The sequence below is a fragment of the Manacus candei genome, unplaced genomic scaffold (assembly GCF_025592945.1).
Source record: "Manacus candei isolate 608988 ecotype Guabito, Panama unplaced genomic scaffold, ASM2559294v1 h1tg000049l, whole genome shotgun sequence".
Taxonomy (NCBI): Eukaryota; Metazoa; Chordata; class Aves; order Passeriformes; family Pipridae; genus Manacus; species Manacus candei.
In genome coordinates, this window is record NW_026138097.1 from 19,444,844 (window position 1) to 19,466,507 (window position 21,664).

At 41.9% G+C, this 21,664-nt stretch overlaps 2 protein-coding genes across 10 annotated transcripts in view; one reads left to right on the forward strand and one right to left on the reverse strand.

Moving 5' to 3' along the window:
* RELCH (RAB11 binding and LisH domain, coiled-coil and HEAT repeat containing) overlaps positions 1-12,239 on the reverse strand; it is a 74,084-nt gene extending 61,845 nt beyond the window's left edge. For all 4 annotated transcript variants that reach the window (XM_051799358.1, XM_051799356.1, XM_051799355.1 and 1 more), the window contains exon 1: positions 11,499-12,239. In XM_051799358.1, coding sequence (XP_051655318.1) covers positions 11,499-11,976 — 478 coding nt within the window. In that variant the 5' untranslated portion in view covers positions 11,977-12,239. The remainder of the gene's footprint in view (positions 1-11,498) is intronic.
* A 269-nt stretch (positions 12,240-12,508) lies between these two features.
* The window catches only part of PIGN (phosphatidylinositol glycan anchor biosynthesis class N), a 102,261-nt gene continuing 93,105 nt past the window's right edge, over positions 12,509-21,664 (forward strand). For 4 of the 6 annotated variants that reach the window (XR_007906621.1, XR_007906622.1, XR_007906623.1 and 1 more), the window contains exon 1: positions 12,512-12,641. The gene's annotated coding sequence lies outside the window, so the exon portion shown is untranslated. Of the gene's footprint in view, positions 12,642-21,664 lie in introns of all 6 variants that reach the window. The other 2 variants (XM_051799370.1, XM_051799371.1) reach the window with 2 other exon arrangements.

Genomic DNA, 21,664 nt, shown 5'->3' on the forward strand with positions numbered 1-21,664 from the left:
CACAGTACATTAATAAAACAGAAGTTGCATTCTTCTACAAAACCACATTACATAATCTTTACATGAGCATTTACATTGTAAATCATCTAAAAACATAGACAAACTAAGTGATATTATTTATTGACAGGAAGGCTCAAGAAAAAATATTTTAAAAACTAAACTAACGTTTTACAAGCAATTTGAATTTATTTTGCAAACATCCAAATCGATTTTTAAAACTACTAGTTGATAAAGCAGCCAAGAAGCTGTCATATTTCCTCTAAGATTACAGGAAATCATATCACCATATACTAACAATCAACCAAACGGAACATATGAAGAGCAAGAACTCCATCTTTTTCCTTGAAATTAAAAGATAAGTCATGATACTATGCCTGTATAAGACAGATTCACTCTGCATCTCTAATGAAATGTTCACTTGTACTGAAAAATATCTATAACCCTGAAACCAGACTGTTGCCATATTTTAAAGTGCTGTGCAAAATAGCTGGCTAACCGCATTTTAAGGTGATCAGAGAAATAACTGGCTATCGGAAATTGGGGTTTGATTCACATACATATGGAACTAAAAGTGAATCCTTCCCAGTCAAGATCAGAGCAGCCTCGCACTGGATATTGCATATACTAGGAAAATACATTTCTCAGTTTAAGCCAAGTTTTACATGAATTACATGGTTATACATGGGATGAAACAGCTGTAGGTAAACAGCTCACACATATCACAGGAAGATACAACCTTTTTTTTGAGATATTAAAAGTCCAAAGTTAATTAGTCTGGATTATAATTTACACCTATCACGCTATGACAAAGCCATCATCTGGACTCCAATGTCCATCCTCATACATCACTATTTGGAGGAAAAAAACTAAATACCACTTTGCATTTAAAAAAACCAAACCAAACAAAGAACACTCTTTGAAGACCTACCTGATCACCTCATACAGTTCCATTTGTCATTTACTGTAGCATTACCAAATAAGAACATACAACATACCACAGGCTTAGAAAAAACTGTTATGGAACACTGCTCACTATACTGCATACTACAAAGGATTTATATAGAGAATTCTGCATACTCATCCAAGCAGAGCTCTGCTTCCAGGAACATGGAATTTTTAGTTCTCTTTTTTTTTTTTTTTTAGTTTAGTGTTTTAGCATTGGCATTAGAAGTATCACACGAGCAACCTAATCCACTAGTAGTAATTTTATTTTATATTAATACACTCTCTTCATTAAATTGAATTTTCCCTACACAGGATTTCACTATGGAGAAACTAACAAGTCTTCTCAGTTCAGTGTCAGATACAACCCTACTTAAAAGGCACCTCAGGTTAATGCCTTCCAGCTTCATCTGAATAAAACCAGATGTTGAAAGTTACATAAGTGAACGACTGAGGCCATCAAAAATTATTCCTTAACATCATCATCTTGATGGCTATTTCTAGAAAAGAAAAAACCCAATAGAATTCCAGGATGCACTTCTCTGCAGCAGTAGAAATAAGTTGCACTTCATACTTGAATTGGTCACTGACAATTTGTTTTGTAGAACAAAATTTTTAAAATAGGGAACTGCTAAGGTTTAGTTTTACTATGAATTTTAAAAAAATACAACAGGATAATTTAACCAACAAATATGATACAACTTAATATATGGCAGTAAATTAGACTCCAATGTTATGATCACAATACAAATACAGTTGTTGGGGATTTTATAAATGTCAGAAAACCATGCAATTACAGCTATATGTGAAAGAATTAAAGCAAAAATTTCTAATTCTGAGATACTCTTTCAGCTCTATGAAAAGTGAGAAGCTATAAAAGCCCCCTACTGCAATGTTTTGCAACTTACAACACATGGACTCTTCTTAAGACAAGCTTAAAAGAATCATGTAGTTCCATGTAACTTCAGAAAACATATAGAAGTTTTTCCTGATGAGTTGTGCTATTGCTTTGAATTAAGATCGCACTCCTTCCAATATAAAACCCTTCCTGCATGGAAGAACTGGTGGAAAATTCTCCATCCAAAAGAAAATTATGTCATAAAGAGATGAAAGCTGAAACTTTAAGGGGTCTGCAAATCAAAGGCTGGAAAAAAACTTCATATACATCTGGAAAGGACAACAGTATCTATATTTTATGGAGTACAGATTACCTTTACATTTAGGATGCCCAACCTAACTTTTAAATCCAAAAAGAGATACAGGCATATCAGCAAGTACTCTGATGACAGATCCCAATTGAGAAGTTTCTATGGAAACTACTCAGGTCTGCCACTTTTTTCCTTTTCCTCTATGCTACAAGTACAATGATAGAACTGTTCACTCCTAAGGAAATGTAGATGTATTAATATGTATTTTAGATCTGCTTCTGTTGACGGTAAAGAGGTCTGCAAACTAGGTATTTTACCTACCTTAAATATTCCAGACCTAGAGAAATTAGCCCCTACGGCCATGCAACAGATGGCCTACTCTCTTCTAGAGATACTGATCTAGAAAAGCGTGTCCTTGAATAACTTGCATTTTCCACTGTCCTGCACAATATCACAGGCAAAAACCAGCAGAAGCCAAGGAAACTGGGAACAGAGGCTATTTGAGAGAAAGAATAAACTTCCTCTTGTATTTATTGGTACATGCTTAAGCTTCCTATTAATACTGAACTCCACATACACATATGTGGATAAACCAAATGGCAAGAGAGATACGATTCACAGATGTGGGATAATGCAAAAACCTGAACAGTTTTAATGGTATTCTTTCTACATTAAATCAAAGAATCAAGACATCATGAACTCTTCAGCAAATGATCATCACTCCACAGTTTGTATTTGTTGCTACATTATATACCAACTGAAATATGTATGTTGTGCAATGCATATGAATAAATGAATTAAACTATTTAATTGCCCACAAATTATAGTTAAAATTTCTTTAAGCCTTACTGAATTTCATAAGACAACTCTTGAGTAATATTACTTTGAGAAGTCTTAAATGACTGCTGAGTTTAAAACTTCTGGTATGTTTCAACTTGTTCCTAGCTTACCAGTGCTGGATCAGTCAGCAAAGCAAACTTGATCCATGGCAGCAGATACCTGATCTAGCATAAAACCTTTACAGTAGAAACAGACTTACACAACAATTTTTTAAACCAATTTGAGTCTGCAGAGTAAATTTTACCAGACAAAGACATTCCACATTGCTATGGTAACTCTGGGATGGAATGAAGAACCTTGAAGTAATTCATTGCATCAGGCACTAAATTGCAAGCAGCTAACCTACCAACCTTGCTTTGCAACTGCAAGTGCCTCTTTTGCTCTCTCCCACATGTTCTTATTCAATAAGACCTGCAGAATTTCAAAGGTGGTATGCTCTGAAAAGACTTCAGACCTTTATCAAATGAAAGGGAAACTTAGTTAAGTAAAGCTACCAGAATAAAATTAACTTTCGAGCTGTCAGTGCAATCCACTTACAAATTACCTAGAACAGACATTCCATACTAGTCCATGATGGGCAATCCAGATTGAAAACAGATGATCAATACACTTATCTACTTCATATTAATAACAAGATATAAAAATTCATGGAACGTATATGAGGGTAAACCCCCTAAAGCTACTCGGAGAAAACTAATCTATGCTTGCTGGCCAAGGACAGGAAAAAAAACCAAAACAGCAAAACCCAAACAAACAAAAAACCCCAACCACCAGATATGTAAAACAAACACTTTGTAGATACATTGCAGTAAAGAACTATAAGCCTCACTACCACGACAGACACATTGCAGAACCTCAACAGAAAGATGAAATTATAAGTAGAACATAGATAGATCTTGCACCCTAGCACAGAAATAACACACTCACTGAACTGGGTTAAGATACAGGTCCACCTGGGCTGATCTCGTGGAGAGCCATACCAAAACCAGGATGCTGTTAGGGGGAGGCTTACTGCATAGACATTCTCAGACAGCATCCAAATTCAGAGTCTGAAATAATTAAGCTGGCCCTGCACAAAACCATTTGAATGTTGCTGCAGTGAACACTGAGGTCCAGAGGGATACAACCTTGGGGAAAGCATCAATCCCAGCCTGACTCCCTACACATGTGCTGCAGTGTGCTTGAGCTACCAGAGCTTCCCAAAACAGAACAGCTAAGGGAGAAGCATGGCACGGAGGTAGGTCTTCCAGCTCATGACCTCAGCTGGCTTCAGCAGAAATCAGAAAGCATCAACAGCATCAAATTAACTCCATTGCTTGATGCTGCAGAACGGCATTTTCTAAAATGTATCCGTTAACTTGCATTACAAAGATTTTTCCATTCTCCACAGTAACCCAGCTTTCTGTTATACTCTCTGACATGAAGCAAAATCATACCAATCTAGTCCTCAAATGGTTGCCCTTGTTGAGGGGCAACCATTTATAGTTTAAGTGTATAGATAATATCTATACTTTACCATCTACACTTTAAGGGTATAGATAATATCTATCTTCATTCACAAGCATTGTATTCCCTCAGTTTTCTTCATATTTAAATCCTAGTACGTTCTCCTTTGCCTACTTTCTACATTATCTCAGGACAGTCGTAAATTTTCCAGTTAAGTTTTAACATGTGTCCACATGGGTTCTACAGAAAATTTAAAAAAGAATAGAAATTAGCAACTAGACACCAAAGCCTCTCTGTTCAGTCTGAAGAAGAGCAGGCTCGGGGGAATTTCACAATGTGTATAAATAACTGAAGGGAAGGCGCAAAGAGGATGGAGTCAGGCTCCTCTCAGTGGTGACCTGTGACTACAGGCAATAGGAACAAAATCAAATACAGGAGGTTCCTCCAGAACATCAGGAAATACTTCTTCTACTGTAAGGGTGACTGAGCACTGGCATAATTGCCCAGAGGGGTGAGTCTTAAAAGCCACCAGGATGTGATCCCGGGAAAGCAGTGGCTCTGCTTGAGCAGGCTGGACCAGATGATTGCCAGAGGTCCCTTCCCATCCCAACCATGCTGGCATTCTGTGATTATTTTTGCCTTGATTTCTCTTACTCTAACAGGTTTTTTCAACTGACAAAACAGCTGATAGTTTTATCTCTCCTCTAACATCAAACTAAGATGAAAAAGTACTTGTTACATAAATAAGAAATTTTTGTTCTGTGACTTTTTATCTAACAGTATTTCCTTCAATTCAACAACAAAGTAATCAGTTGCATCACCATCATGGTACAATATACTGCAGGAAGGGAGGAAGAAAATTGCCTCTCCCCTATGGTGCACTGGGGGAAATAGGTCACTATTTCTCAAAGGCTTTTTCAGCTTTGTCCGTCTTTAAAACACAAACATTTTTAAAAAATATTTATCCCACAAACTCAATATACTTAGTGCCACATCTCAGGCATGCACATCACAAATAACAATATAAGGCCTACAACTTGTACTGAATCATTCAATGTTTTAGCCTATACTACAGGAGATTTCAACCCAGTTTCTCAAACTTGCATCTTTACAATACACTAGAATCCCAAATACAAGTAATACATTGAGGACAAAGAGTCGTAACTTTGAACTCAACAGCATAAGATTTTAGGAGTTATCTTTAAATACTAATAGAAAAGAGACTTGTGATGCTATATTTTAAAGAGCTCCATAGATTCAAATTACCTACATCAGATTTTGTAACAAATCTTAATTTAGTTGGAAAGTGTAAGAACTTCCTGAAAAAGATTATTTTTTCTGTATTTTCATTAATTTTGTGTTCATAGAACAAAGAAGTCCAGTATTTACAAGTTTTAAATTGGCAGAGGTGAGCTGCACACAGATGGGCTTCCAACATAGCTGGCATCAATACTTACTTGATACTGACTTACAAAATACCAGACAAATCTTTTTATATCAGGTAATAAAACTGGCATAAAATTTTCAGCAAGCATTCTCTCACTGAACAGAGTTTATGAGTCACATCTTCAGTCAAGAAAAAGGTAATTCTCAGAGGAAAATAAGGCACAGGAAATTCGATACAGCTTATACGGAACTGAAATTATGTATGGGAGAACTTAGACAAGTTGTCAGTGGTTGGTTCTGAAATCCAAAGCTCTAGCTCATCTTAATTCCCTTTCTCTCCCCCACTCAAAAAAATCTCTCCTTTCCCTAACAGCAAAACTATCAGAAGGATGGTGTGCTGCTTCAGCATAAATCCTGCTCATTAGGCTGAAGCTTTCAGCCAAAGGATGGTTAAACGCACACAGAACTGAACTAGCTACAAGTGCCTATAGATAGAGGGTTCACTTCTGCCTTCTCCAACATTGAAAAGTAACAGGAATTCTGGCACGGGAACAGAAAGCCAGGGCTAAAGCGATTAAATTCCCCATAGCATAGGTGTGAAGATCCTAAAAGAACAAAACCATGCACTGAGTTACAATAGGGTAAAATACAACATAATCATAGTCACTTGCTACTCAGCTGAGAACTTGATACTTGCCTGCCCAGTACTAGTGGCTTCTGGTCTGTCTTCCTTTGCCCATCATTGTCATGCTTATCTCATGCTACCTTATCTTGTTACTTCTTCGTGTAGTTATACACTTTTGGGACTAACCTGTCTCCTGAACAATCTACCATTACATCCCAAGTCACCTCAACACAGATATCAGCCAAAGCTTAAACTTCTCCATCAGGAACAGCTTCCAGCAGACCTGGTTTCACTCATTTGACAAGTCCAACAACTGCAAAAGCCTTAACCTAAGCAGCTCGTAAGCTATGAAGCGCATGTCACTGAAAACTTGTCAGAAATACCAGAGTCAGTAAAACGGAGGGGAGCTTAAAGCAGTCGCAACTGGAGAAAGTTCAACTGGCTTCTCTATCAGTAAAGCCAACATCAGAGCACTACAAAATCTCTGGTTTCATCCAGGCATTACTGTCTTTGGCAGGTCTGCAGGGAACTCGGCTTCCCTTTCCTTCAGTGTTACACAGAAACCTCTACTCTATCAACAGTTTTCTCTACTTCATTTGAAGAGACAACATTCAGTCTTTCCCATCTGTCGATACTAGCAGCTCTGAGTACCTATTTATCTGCACCTTTCCATCCTGTCCTTACTCAGGGGAGCACCTTTTCCAAATCAGACAGTAAAACCACTGTCTTATCCACAAGTTGTCAGTCTACATCCTGGTATCCGCAGAGATAGACAACAGGACTAGAGATATTTGCTTGCTTTCATAAAGTAACAAGCAAAAGACTTGAGCTGACAACAACAAAACACCTAACAACTAGTCATTAGAACAACAAAACTTATTTGTCATCTTCCTAATTTCCTTCTTATTCAGACTGCCATTTAAGCTGAGGTATTTATGAAGTGCTTTGAGGTAGCCCTGTTCTGCTGTATTTTCATTCAGAGCACAAATCTGGTGGAACACTGATGACAAAGTCTCTCACAAAATTACAATGTCTGTGACTCAGGATTGAGAGCTGTTACCAAGACACCTTCTTCTCACAGAAGTATAATCAATATGCTCTTCCCACGTGGATTTTTCCACTAGGATCCATTTGAATTTCAATGGCTACAAGGAAAAACAGAGTGATACTTCACAATATGAAAAGAAAAAAAAAAAAACCCAACCAAAACCCCAAGAACTGCAATTTGTAAACAAAGCCAGGAGCTTACTATGAAGAAGCAGTAATACTTAATATTTTTGTGCTCACAGATTTGCTTAATGTAACTGAAATCAAATCCCCAAAAAGTTATAAAAATTTTATTTTGGCAATAATTAAAAACAAATAATTTTCTGAAAACCACAAATGTAACATAAGTGTTTAAACCTCTTCTTTATGATTTTCATTAAAGCTAATTCAAATTTCAGGAATGTTGAGCTTTTGTAGCCATAAAGAAAAAAATAAATTGCAAATTTTAAGATTAAAGCTAGTTCTAACAGTGTAAGCTGCATCCCTTTTGGAAAGGGTATTCATCAGGTACAGTAACCAAAGGGCATCATATCAATCATATTACAAAAAAAAAAAAAGTTTCTTCATCCACTATCTCAAGCTTGAATTACTGTCATGGGTATATGGAAAAACATATGATTTACAGGAACTGGGATGAGACATTTGAGCCACAGTTTTATTTCTAAATTTCAAGTGTCTCAATTTGTACCGTACCTCCTCCAGCAAAAATGATAGGGACAAAAATTTAAATTTAATGTGTAGGTGCTAACTAAGGCCTTTAAAAGGCTTTACAGTAAAAAGGAGGGACTTCCAAAACATACCACTCACTGAGTAGCACTAGAAAAGCGGTTATCAAAATGGTCAGCAGATGTGGAGCTACTGCTATTGAAATCAGTGGAAGAAGCTCTCACAGAAGTTTGGGAAGATCTAGAAGAGACACGGGACATGAAGGATGACCATATGCAAGTAATGTACATCTAAAGGAATAGTGTTAATGCCTTCACAGCATGAATTTGCTTAAACTAGAAGAGCAAAGTTCCTACAGACGAGATTTTTCATTACAATATATCTTAATCTCTTTGCAGCTGTGACATTGCTGCTGCTGGAAAAGGGTGCTTTTGCAAAAAAAGAAAAAACAAAAAAAGAAATCCTAGTCATCTGACTGTCATTTGCTGTTGCAACCAAGCACTCTGAAGCATGGTTCAAAGACAAAACAGCTTCTAAGTCACTAGCTGACCACATGATGCTGGTTGTCTACATCCAACGCCACTTCATTAAAATCTCTTCATAGCAGTCTGTGAAGATGAAGAGAAGAAAAAAACCCACCAAAATAAATTCCAGCATGCACTCATAGTTTACATTGTCTAAAAGCATTCTGAAAAGTGCCAATGAACACTTGTACTGAAATTCTCCCATTCTGTACAGCAACACACAGTACAAAAGCTTTCCACTGCTCAGTGGAAATCCTCAGGCAGCATTCCAAACATACTTCACATTCAGTAAGAATTGCCAGTCGCACTTCTTTTTCATCCACTCAAATTATGAAAAATCTCAGTATAAAGCCACAGAAATTCATCTAACTTGGGAGCTGGGAGGAGCAGGTACAAAGCTAGCACTGAGAAGAAATTCTGATTTTAGAAATCAATAGAAATCAATAAACTTTTTTTAATGATACTATGATTTATTTTCAGTGAGGCATAAAATTCACATGACCTTGAAATGGCAATCATGTCAACCTGCACTACTTTCTGCATCAATAGCTTCTATTAAGAAAGCTATTGGTTTATTTTCAAATCCCTTTGGCATATTAAGGCAAGAGAAGGTACATGCATGACTCTGTGATGCATTCTCTGCAAGTCTCCCTGTGAGGATCCACAAACGCAGGTACAACAGACTGGGTCTCTCAACAAAACTGAACATTTTGACTAACCTAGGAACCTATTCAGACTTACTCTTAGATCTAAACTGCAGCACAGTCATCTACCTAAATCAAGTAATACCAGATGCTTAAGAAGGAAGTGAGGGAACTCTTTCAAAGGCTATGATTTTCAGCCCATCAGAGTCTTCTGCAGTCTACTTTTTAGTATTTGGAAAATGGCATAACTTCAGAGGCATGAGACTACAAGCTTTTGTGGAATCAGCATCAGTCTGAACAGCACTGTCACAATTTCTAGCTCAGTGCTAGACTCCTAACTGCAAGAAAGTCTGATGGCACTAAGTTAAAAATCTACTTGAGCTATACAAAAATATTTTTTCATTTGTTCTGCATCTGTCATCTTTCAATGTCACTCAGTGTGAACTGCTTTTTGAATCACTGTTGCGACAAAAAAAATCCTTTGAAAAGCAAACCTAACCTGCTGTAGATATCAGATTTCAAAATACTTACACTTAACCTTTAGCATAAAGTCTAGTGTGATATTTAACTTTAGCACACTTCAGTATTATTAAACTTGTCCAGAACAAGTGTTAGTCCCTCCTTCTCTCTCTCTCTCCTGCCTCCTCCCTCCTTTTTTTAATAGGGACATCCCACAGACATCTATCAATTAGCAGGTCAGCAAAATAATAATTAAGATGTTTTCACATAAATGCCCATTGGTCTAAGACTGCAAGAGGTCATTTTTTCGCATGCATAACAACACAGTTACACAGGCTACTGTTTTTCTAATTCTACTGGAGTATGCGCAGTATCAGTAACTGGAAAGAACATATTATGGTTACAAAGAAAAGAGAATGTTTAATCAATCAGGTGAATTGCCTGGAATCCCCAAGGAAGCAGCTTGGGGATGAAAGAGAAATTTACATCAGTTCAAAGCCTTGAAGCACAAGTTTTTCCAACATTCACTAATCATATCATGAAGAAGACCACAGTGAAGCTCTCAGCTGGACAAAGACAAGTATGAAATTCTAATTATTCATAAACAAGATAAGCAGAATATAAACAACACAGTAGGAATTTTTTAAAAAAGCCATTGATTTTTTTAAAGATCTTGAAATGCATTAACAAGTTGAAAATTTAGATGTTTCTGATTATCCCAGCCATCAAGATACTATTAGTTATTTCCAAATTTTAAGTGTAACTGCATGTCTTTGCAGCGTTAGGAACTTTTAAAGGAAACAAAAATACAGGACTATTTACAAAATGCCTTTAGGTATCTTAGAATACACATAAGTACATCTTTAACCTGTCTGCTGCCCACAACTCCTATCATTTCAAAACCTTCCCACGAGTTTATTAAGTCCTCAAAGGTCAGATGGCTGGGCAGCTTCTCTCTCTCAAAAGCCACTTCCACAGGCTGCCTCCTTTTTAGAACTCTACATTTTTTGACAGCAACATTGACAAGACACACAAGCAATTTTATCCTAAGCCATGTGGTCTACTATTAACACTCAAACGCTTTTATGGTCAGCTATGTGTTCGTCCCAATATCTGCATTGCTTTTGCTCCCTAAAGTTGTACTAACCAAATTCATTTACCGCTCCCCATCTCCAAATCCCAACATGGTGATCCAAAGACTGGAGGCACTTGGTAAACATGGCAGCATTAATTACAGGAAACACCGTATTAGTTTTGCAAGATCTGTGAAACTCAGATCTCTCTTTGGACGCATCAGCAGAAATAACATGCTGGCACCCGTTTTTATATCTCACACCCCATTTTTGACAGGTTTTAGACTTCAAATGCAGCAGTCACGGCTTAACAGCCCCCTCCTTCTCCTAGCGCCGTATGACTTATGTCTTGGCAATAGGCACTAAAGACACCGCTAAGAATCAAGGCTGAAATTACCATCCCTTAGCATTTCTTCCACATTTAGCAAACACTCGTGACGTTCACGGGCATACGGTACTCTAATTAAACCACGCCTGCGGGACCAGGGTAACGCCGGTTCTGGCAGCCCACCTCCTCACCCCCGGGCCGGCCCGCTCCTACAGCCTCCCCCAAACCCAGCTTACAGGGAGCAAGGAATGACTAGAAGGAGAAGCGATGCCAAACGCCTTTCCCGGCCGCCCAGCGGCACCGACAGCCATCCCCGCTCGGCCCCGTGCGCCCGCCGAGAGCCCCCCGCCCCCGAGCCGGGGTCACTTACTGAGCTGCCCGGCCCCGGGCTCCCTGCCGCCGGCTCCCCCGAGCCCGCTACCGCTGCCCAGGCTGCCCAGGGCCCCGCCGGCGGGCGGCGTGCCGCTCTGCCGCTCGAAGTTGCCCGGGTTGGAGAAGAAGTCGCGGAGCCGCGGCAACTCCCGGCCGCTCTCCAGCAGCTCCGTGTGCAGTTCCAGCGCTGTCAGCAGGAGCTGGTCCCGCAGCAGCTGCGCCGCTATCGCGTCCATCGGCACCCGCGGCGGCTCCCCCGCCCCCGTGGCGGCATCGCCCGGCGCCGCCGCTCGCAGCCCCGGCAGCTCCTCGGGGCTCCCCGCCGCCTCCGCCGGCGGCTGCGGGTACGCGGGCCCGCCCGGCTCGGTGCTGCTGCTGCTGCCGCCGCCGGCCCGCGCCTCCTCGGGCTCGTCCTCCTCGGAGTCGCTGAGGAAGGGGTTCACGCTGCCGCCCCCGCCCGCCGCCGCCGCCGCCATCTTACAGCCCGACGCGGCGCGACCGCTGCCGGGGTGATGCCGCGGCAAAGCCTGCGCGGGGCCGCCGCCGCCGCCGCCCCTCCTGGTGGGGCTGGGGCCGGGGCCGAGGCCGCTGCCGCTCCCCTGTGATGGTAGTGATGATGATGATGGTGGTGGTGGTGGTGGTGATGCTACTGCTGCTGCTGCTGCGGGCGCTGCCGCCACCGGCGGCCGCAGCGACTCCCCCCCGCCCGCCGCCTCCTCGGCCGCCTCCCACCAGCCCACTGCCGCTTCCGGATCGCAGCCTTCGCGAGAGCCCTCGCGGCCAACCGCGAGCGGCGCCCCGGCGGCCGGACCCGCCCCCTCCGCTGTGGGCGGGGCCCGAGGAGCGGGAGGGGCGGTGCCGAAGGGAGACGTAAAAATCAAGGGGCGGGGCTAAAAGGGAGGGGCGGGGCTTTCGGGCCACCTCCGAGTCGGGGCGTTGCCATTATAAGGGGCGGGGCCTCGTGACAGTTCTCGTTGGGGCGGGGTCGGAGGCGTGGCCCAGGGTCGGGCGGAAGCGGAAGTGTCCTGTGTTCCCGGCGGGGGAGAGCAGTGAGTGTTGGCGCCTGCGCGCTCCGCGGTTCCCCCGGGGAAGGGGCGGTGGATGCCCCGCTCGTCCCGGGGCCAGATCCTCGGGCACGGGGGTGAGCACGGGCTGTGTCTCACGGCCTCTGGAGAGCTTTGGCCGCTCCGCAGGCAGCACGGCGGCCGCACAGCCTGTTGCTGGGACGGGAGGGGTGCGGGACTCGGCTTGGCCCCGTGCCGGAGTTGTGTTGGCCGGGACAGCGTGGGGCTTCCCGGGGAAAGCAACGCCCTGCGAGGGCCCCCTGGCAGCTGCTTGGACATTGGAATGGGCCCAGGGAGGTGGTGGACTCACCGTCCCTGGAGGTGTTTAGGGAAGGACTGGATGTAGGACTTCGTGCCATGGGCTAGTTGACGTGATGGTGTTTGGTCATCGATTGGACTCGAAGATCTGAGAGGTCTTTTCTGACCTAATTGATTCAGTGGGTGTGTGAGCCGTCGCCCAGCGTCAGATGTGCCTCATGGGCCTGGGGTTAGGGAGGCCATTACTACTCAGGAGCACAGGTGGATAGTAAGTTTATGGCCTTTGGAAGAAGAGTCTGGCAACTTCGGAGTACTACAGGGATGTTGTGAGGTTATGCAGGGAGAAAATTAGAAGGGCCAGAACCCAATGAGAACTTAACTTGGCTACTGTTGTAAAAGACAACAAAACCTGTTTACATCTGTCACAAAAGGAGGACTAAGGAGGCTCTTCATCCTTTATGGGATGGAAGGGGAGACAGATGAGGAAAAGGCTGATGTACAGAATGCCTTCTTTACCTCAGTCTTTAATAATAAAGCCAGTTATCCTCAGGATACACAGACCCTTGAGGCAGAAAACAGGAACAGGCAGTAGAATCCTCCAGTAATCCAGGAGGAAATGTTTACTGACCTGCTACATTGCTTAGATACTCACAAGTCTATGGGCCCAGATGCGATCCACCCAAGGGTACTGAGGGATATGGCAGAAGAGCTCACCAAGTCACTCTGAATAATTTGTCACAGTCCTGACTAAGTGGACAAGTCCCAGGTGACTGGAGGTTGGCAAATGTGATGCCCATCTACAAGAAGGGCCAGAAGGAGTATCTGGGGAACTACAGGTGTGCCAGTCTGACCTTGGTGCCAGGGAGGGTCATGGAGCAGATCATCTTGGGTGCCATCACATGGCACATACAGGACAACCAGGGGATCAGGCCCAGCCAGCATGGATTTAGGAAAGGCAGATCTTGCTTGACCAGCCTGATCCCCTTTTATGACCAGGTGAACCTGCCTAGTGGATGAGGGAAGAACTTTGGATGTTGTCTACCTGGACTTTACTGAAGTCTTTGACCCTGTCTCTCATATGCTCTTGGAGAAACTGGCTGCTCATGGCTGGGACAGGTGCACTGTTCACTGTGTAAAAAACTGTCTGGATGACTGGGCCCAGAGAGTGGTCATGAATGGAGCTAAATCCCTGTGGTGGCGAGTCACAAGTGAAGTTCCTGAGGCCTTGGTTTTGAGGCCAGTCCTGTTTAATATCTTTATTGATGATCTGGGTGAGGAGATCAAGGGCACCCTCAGTCAGTTCACAGCTGACCCAAGTTGGGTGGGAGTGTTGATCTGCTGGAGGGTAGGAGGGCTCTGCAGAGGGATCTGGACAGGCTGGATCAATGGTCCAAGACAATTGTATGAGGTTCAACAAGGCCAAGTGCCAGGTCCTGCACTTGGGTCACAACAACCCCACAGAGCACTACAGGTGGAGGGACAGAGTGACTGGAAAGCTGCCCAGTGGAAAAGGACGTGGGGGTGCTAGTAGACAGCGGCTGAACATGAGCCAGCGATGTGGCCAAGAAGGCCAATGGCATCCTGGCTTGTATCAGAAATAGTGTGGCCAGCAGGACCAGGGCGGTGATCATCCCGTTGTACTTGGTGCTGGTGAGGCCGCATCTCAAGTCCTGTATTCAGTTCTGGGCCCCTCACTGCAAGAAAGACATTGAGGTACTGGAGCATGTCCAGAGAAGGGCAACAGAGCTGGTGAAGGATCTGGAGCACAAGTCTGATGAGGAGTGGCTGAGGAAGCTGGGGGTGTTTAGCCAGGAAAAAGAGTTTCAGGAAAGAGCTTATTGCTCTCTACAGCTACCTGAGAGGAGGTTGTAGCAAGGTGTGGGTTGGCCTCTTCTCCCGGGTAACAAGCAATAGGAGGAAAGGAAATGACTTCAAGCTGTGCCATTGAATTTTTTCATAACATCCATTAGACAGGATATTAGTAAAAGTTTATTGACTGAAAAGGTGGTTAGGCATTTAAGCAGGCTGCCCAGGGAAGTGGTGGGATCGCCATCCATGGAAGCATTCAGAAGATGTGTGAATGTGGCACTTAGGAACATGGTTTAGCAGTGGACTTGGCAGTGTGGAATTAATGGTTGGACTTGACGATCTTAGAGGTCTTTTCCAACCTTAGAGGCTCTATGATTCTATGAAGTCGTGCATCTGGAAGTGTGAAGTTCCCACTCTTGAAAAGATGATGTGGTTACTTTGTGTGTTGCCTGGTGAGAAACTGGAAGTCAGAGTGTAGCTACAGGTAATGTTTGCTGCTGAAGGAAATTCAGCTCATGAAAAACAATTCAGAACAAGGCCAGCATTGGTTTCTGGTTTGTTTCTTAAAAATAATGTTCCATTCCCACTAATGGGAGCTCTGTGTAAAGCTGATTCACTAGGAGTTACTTACTGGGGCTGAACTCTTGGTAGTAGAATAGTGGGAACGTTTTGCAGCAATATGGAGACCGAAAAGCACTGTTGAGTGCTGACTGCAAACTATTCCAATCATGCAGTGGTGTGCCATAAAACACCAGTGCTTTCCTTCTGGTTCAGATTTGCAGAATTTTTTCATAAATAGCATGATCAATTTTGTGTCCTGTCCCACAATAAACTTCGCATTTTGTCACTACCTTATTGTTTTATGTTGTTGATATACAGAAAGAGCGTTGACCAGCGGAGCAGGAACTGGTTGTAGCATAAAGTAAAATGGTGCTGTGTTGAAATTCGAGCGGGATCACAGTAAGAACAAAAACATTTTACTGTTGCTGCTCCGGTGGAATGAGGAACCCTTGAAGAAACCTTCTGCTTTTTCATTTCCGCTCTGGAGAGCTAAAGCGTGTTAAAAGCCGAGTCCGGTGTTGTGCCTCTTCCTTTGGGATGGAGGGAAAGCCCTGCCGGTGTCCTGCAGCGGCCTCTGGTGGCGGTGGATGGTGATCGCATGTAATTCGATTACAGGGAAGGGGCAGTGGTTACCGTGGGGGGAGTCCAAACGCTCAGTTCTGCTTTTCTTATAAGAAACTCATTTCTGCCGACTTCAGTGTGCTGCTACAGTAAGGACTAACTTTTTTTTCACTCTTCCTCACCGAAAATAATGTAAAAGCCTTCCACTGTTTCAGTACTTCGGAAGAGACTTGTTTGGGTTTATGAAACAACCAAAATATTTACACATGACACTCAGTTGTTCCAAAATAATTTACGGATGGCTGGGACAAATCTAACATAGCTAAAATGTGTATTCCAGAGTGTAAGTAGGAAAATGTACTTTTAACAACTTGCTTTGAACAGTTTCTTAGGTACCAAAGGGCTATTATTTTGAGAAACCTGAGAATAAAACCTATTAGTGTAGTACCTTGGAGGATGTCTGAGACAGAATAAGATGGATGAGTTCTGGAAACAGAGCATTATATAGGTCTACTTGAGGCAGACAACTGCAAATTAATTTTTTCTTAATTTATTCAGTAGTCATTCTGAGAAAAGCACATTGTTCATCAAGCTGATTTGTCTCTTACTGGAGTTGGTGTTTCCTTCTAACTTTCAAAGGATTTGAGTTCTGTGTCTGAAGAACAGCGTACCTAGATACATCATGGAAAACTGAGTATCCAAAATACAAGGGATTTATAGGAAAATATCTTAAGAGGTTTTTGGAAGAGGTGGTATATAAGCAATTTTTTCAGTCTGTGCATGTTGGGTTTTTTTTTAATGAATTTTTAAAGTTATGGTTCCTGAGATGGAAAGCAAGTAGAAAAAAATCAGCCTTTACTGTGTTGATTTTGATAGGAGTGTTAAATCTTGAGCTAATGGTTCAAAGTTTGATGAACTTAAACATGACCAGTTTCAGGTTCCCTCTGCTATTTGATGGGGTCATGGGTGTGTAAAGTGTGCTTTTTTTCTGTGCTACTGTGGTGCAGTGTCAGCTGCTCTCATGTGAGTGAACACACAGTTTAAGTCAAGCTATAAGGGGTTTTCTGTTTCAGTTTCTACAGGCAAGATTAATTTCTTTTAAAGTAATTCATTCTGTTAGGTACATATTGGTTTATTTCTGTGCTGAATACTTGAAATATATGAAATAATGTGTTGTAATGAATCCTACAGTGAAGTAGGGTAGCTTTTTTTTGTCTGATTTGGATCTCAATCAAGGCACGGGGAACAAAATAATGGAGGAAAATCTGAAGCAAATCTGATTTCTACTTTAAAATAATGCTGATCTGTGTGTTCTGCCAACTCTTGCTCAAGTTTTCTTCTAAAACTGAGCTTCCTGAAAGAATCTTTGTCTATACAAGTTTATTTAAGAGTAACTTTTACCCCCTTTCAAAAGAAACTTAAAGGAAGTTATGATTTTTATCTTTGCCTTCAGACATTAAAAATGAGCTTTGGTGCCTTGTAAACTCTCTAAGCTCAAAAATATTTTGATATTCTGCAGGATCTGAATAATGCAAATGTTGAGCTCATAATGTTGGTAACTTGTGCTTTAGGACCTCTGCCATTTCTCTGAAACTGTATCTGTCTGTTCCAGTTTTAAGGGTTTGTTTCTTAATGAGAGTAACCTATATCAGTAGCTAATAGTTACTTGTGGGTTATACACAAATGTAGCTTTACCCTGACAAACTGACTTTAAAAAGTGTTTGTTAAATTGGGATTTTAAGTAGAAGTAGTACAGCAATGTGAGGGGGCTCTCAGAAATATTTTCAGCCTCACCAAAAATGTGATAATGACCCATGAAATCAGATAAGAACCTGAATTAAACAAAACAAACTCCCCAAATCACTTTAAAATCAAGTTTGGCTGTGTTTTTCTATCTCCGAAACTGCTGTTTTGAAGCACTGCTGTGAACAGTGAATATTTGGAAGCCAACCTTCAAAACCAGAGTGAGCAAACACACTCAGAGCCTAACAGTTATTTTAGAAAACTTGTTCAAGCTTCATTATGCACGTATTTATGTTTTTGTGAGAATGAACAGATGGAAAAAATGCTGTTATGGTTGAGTGAGGAGACATAAATTGCAAATCAAAATGGGACCTTTTATGACATCATAAACACTTGAATGTTGAATTGCTTGGGCTTCACTCACCTTAGCCTGAAAGATGGAGTATGTGGTCTGAAATGTAGGCTGCCCAGAAAGCTCTTGCAGAGGGTAACAGACCTCTCTGAGATGTTGTGCTTTACCCTGCCTCACGGTGGTGAAGGACACTGTAGCTGGGGAAGGGAGATAGTGCACCAAGAGAAGTAGGAAATCAGTCACTATAAAGTTGATCTTGAGTTCTAGGGTCCAAAGGTACTAAGTTCAAATGACAAGCTGCTTTGCCTGAATTTGTTAAGGTGTCTTTTATTGAAACTTTGTGGAAGTCAAGACTTGACATTGAAAAGGTCTTATTGACCTTCCTATCACAGCAGAAACATGGGCCAACTTGCAGCAATGCTGCTATGCGAGCCCCATGCCACTGCTCTGTGCTTTTGGGGGTTGTCTGCTTCACATTATTCCTCTTCAATTTAGTACTTTCACAGTTTTGAAAAAAAAAAAATCCACCTATTTTTTTTATATGGCCTGCTGACTACAACTAGTGTGAGATGCAGGCTTCAGAGAATGAAGGAATCTGAGGACATGCTTTGAACATGCTGAGTTAGCACTGTTGGGAGGAGATGCAGTCCTGTCCTGGTGCCAACATAGAGGTTTGTTTTGGGAATTTGGGGAACTAAACTACAGCAAAGTCATCTTTACTCTTCCTTCCTTTTTTTTTTTCCTTTATGTTACTTTCAGTTGAATTCATTCTCTAGAATGCTTGACTACAAAGTTGTACAGATGGCTGTGCCAGGACCAAGGAAGCAGGCAGGAGCAGAAGAGGACAGGACAGCTGTCTGCAGCTGTACTGGCTTGGTTTTCCTTGCAGTATTTGTGACTGTGACGACCTCTTGTTCTTTTAACTGTTACTCCCATGACAGCCATTTTTGTGTAAAATACCTGATAAAACATATTTGCCTTGCTGGTCCTAAGTATTTTTGAAAATATGCTTTTAGTTACAAGCAGATTTCTATAAATGGTAGTGTAGAAGTGAAGAACCGATACACAGATAATGGATTTTTTTCTGTCACCTCAAGACTAGCTGCTTGTGTCCTTCCTGAGAGCAGATACTAAGATAGGTGGACTTCATGTTCTTGACATGAAGCTGGTTTTGGTACCTGTCTCACAATAGAATTGTCATCTCTTTGGAATCTTCTCTCTATCAGATCCACACCCCTCTTTTGCCAGTAGAGGAATCAGGCAACTACAAATGATTCTCCATTTTTGGAGGGTGGGGGGGAGATGTGGAGTAGAACCAGAGAGATATTGCCTACCTGTGTTCTCTAGGCTTCTAGGTCTCTCTCTAGCAGTTTTTGTCTTGCTCTCTAGGCTTTTTTTTTTTTTTTTTGTCCTACAATAAATCTACTGCCGTTCATTTGCCAAAACAGTTTGAGTGCTGCTTTAAATCAGCAAAGAGGCAGAATACTGATTGTTTTCAGGAATAATTTCCTGGCTCTAGTAATTATTAGAGTGAGTCAGCAGTAGAAAAGTAAAGGTGTCTTATACAAATGAAAAATGGCTTGGATTTGTCATAAAAACAAATGTAAGCTCACAGGGTTTCAGCAGAGAGTGCTTACAAGTTGATATATCATAAATGCTAATGAATGTTAATTACTTGGTTAGTAGAGGTTGATGTAGGAGCAAATAGAACTTTGTTCTAAAGTGAATATTAGGGTTTAAGGCTGCAGTAACTTGTAAGTTGTGTCTTATGGGAGCTTAGGAAAACACTTCCTATGTGAACAGCTTGCAACCATGGCTGCTGGTGGAAGAGTTAAAAGGAGGTGACTCCTTTGCTTAAAGATTTCTTGCTCGACCTCAAGATATCCTTGGACAAATATTGTATATACTTACATTACTGCTTGAGTACTTGAATGCTCTTTTGAAGTGGGTATAATCCATCCTTTTTAGCTCTTTTCTGCACGTTACAACTTGACTATTGCTATTCTATTTAATAGTTTATTTCGCTTGGTAATTAAAGGAATTGGAATTTTTTTTTTTTTTATCCCCTATTTCTTTATGTCGAAGAGGTACTTCCTGACAGCCTGTTTCGACGTTGGGATTTCCCAGGCACTGGGTCTGCCGTGGTGCCCGGAGCGATGCAGGACCATGGAGAGCGCCGGGCTGCGGGGGCTGCGGGCCCCGGGGGGCAGCGGCCACCGCCCCCTCCGCCCTTACACAGCCCCGAGCTGTGCCCATCCTGGGCTGTGGCATGTAATGCGTCTGCGATTGGGATTGCTTTCCTGCTGTGCCTTCACCTCAGGCCTTAAACGAGTTTTTGTTCTCAGTGGGAAACTTAACTTGCCTCTCTCTGTGTCAGCTTTGTTGTGAGCTGAAGTCTGGCAGGTATAGGTACATATAAAACAAAAATCATGCTAGCCAATTGAATAGTATTCAGCTATATACATTAGAACGCAAAAGTTCCAAAGTCCTTCTATTAAAAAAAAGAAAAGAAGCTTTTGAAAGGGTGGGAGTCTACAAATTGATTATTTGACTTCTGTATGCCTTTTATGAAAGTATTAGTGTATGCTTAGAAGGTTTCTTGTGGCCCTTTTTTTTTTCTTCTTTCAAACTGAAGCTATTGGCAAATTGACATTCAGAGGCTTATGTATAAGATTCAACAGATGTGGCTTGCTTCTACTTGACATGATTCATTTTGATTTGTAATGGTTTATATCAATAAGCAAATGTGACTTAATAAAGGAAAAACAGCTTCTGTCAGCTTTTTTAAACCCTTCTTATTCAGACTAGCTTCTGTGGAACATACTTTAAGCACTGTTTGGGGTGTTTTTTGTTCAAGAGTGGGGTTTTTTCTCTGTATGTATGCATAATATATTTGCAAACTGATTTTTGCAAAGCAATGCAGCTGAAAGTTGTTCTTTTTTCCATCCTCTTCCCTGTATGCTCTACATTAATATTTGTTGTATGACTTTAGAAAGTTTGACCCTTGCCCCTTTTATTGTTAAAGGGCAGAACTCTCCTGCTTGTATTGGCACTTGTGCTTTATTTCATAGTTTTATTGCAAATGTCTTTAAAAATATCTCAGGGGGCCTTCAGCCTTGGTTTGTCAGGGAGGGCTCCAATGAGACAGCAAGACTGCTGTGGCAAGCTATCATCCATGTACTTGTTTTCTCTTAAGTGCTGCTTGTCCCTTGACCCTGGCACCTGTGAAAATTGGTGGGATGGGTTCTGTTAAACACTCTCAGGCTGATGTTCTTTCTCCAAGAGTGTGCCATAAAACCTTTAATATGAAAGATCTGTCTACAAAATCTACAAACAGGGTAAGAAAAAGACAGTGACGGGAAAATTTTTTTTTTCCCCCACGAGAATAGAAAAAGCTGAGAAAATCTGCTACTTTTGGTAGCACAAAAAGGAATTAAACAGTCCATATTGAGATGAAAATACAGTGTTAAGGTGTAGAACAGTAGTGCTTGAAGAAGACTTGCTGGTAGAGTATTGCTGAATGACTCGGAAATCAAGCAATATGCAGGAGGATTTGCAAATACCTCCTGAGAACAAGCATAGGCCCCCCAAGTACTGTTACCCGGTGAAATAGCTAATTCACAGCAAGATCACTTAGAGTTTCTTGTTGTTGGGTTTTGCTTTTTCCGAGTTCTGAATTACTAGCTGCCTGCATACTGAGCAGATGTAATTTTACTGTATTTCTACTTTTAGTTCTGTCTCCACTTGGCTAACAAGTGGTACCAAAGGCTGATGCTCTTGTTTTCTCTTTCATACCTCAAAGTAGTCATAATTTCT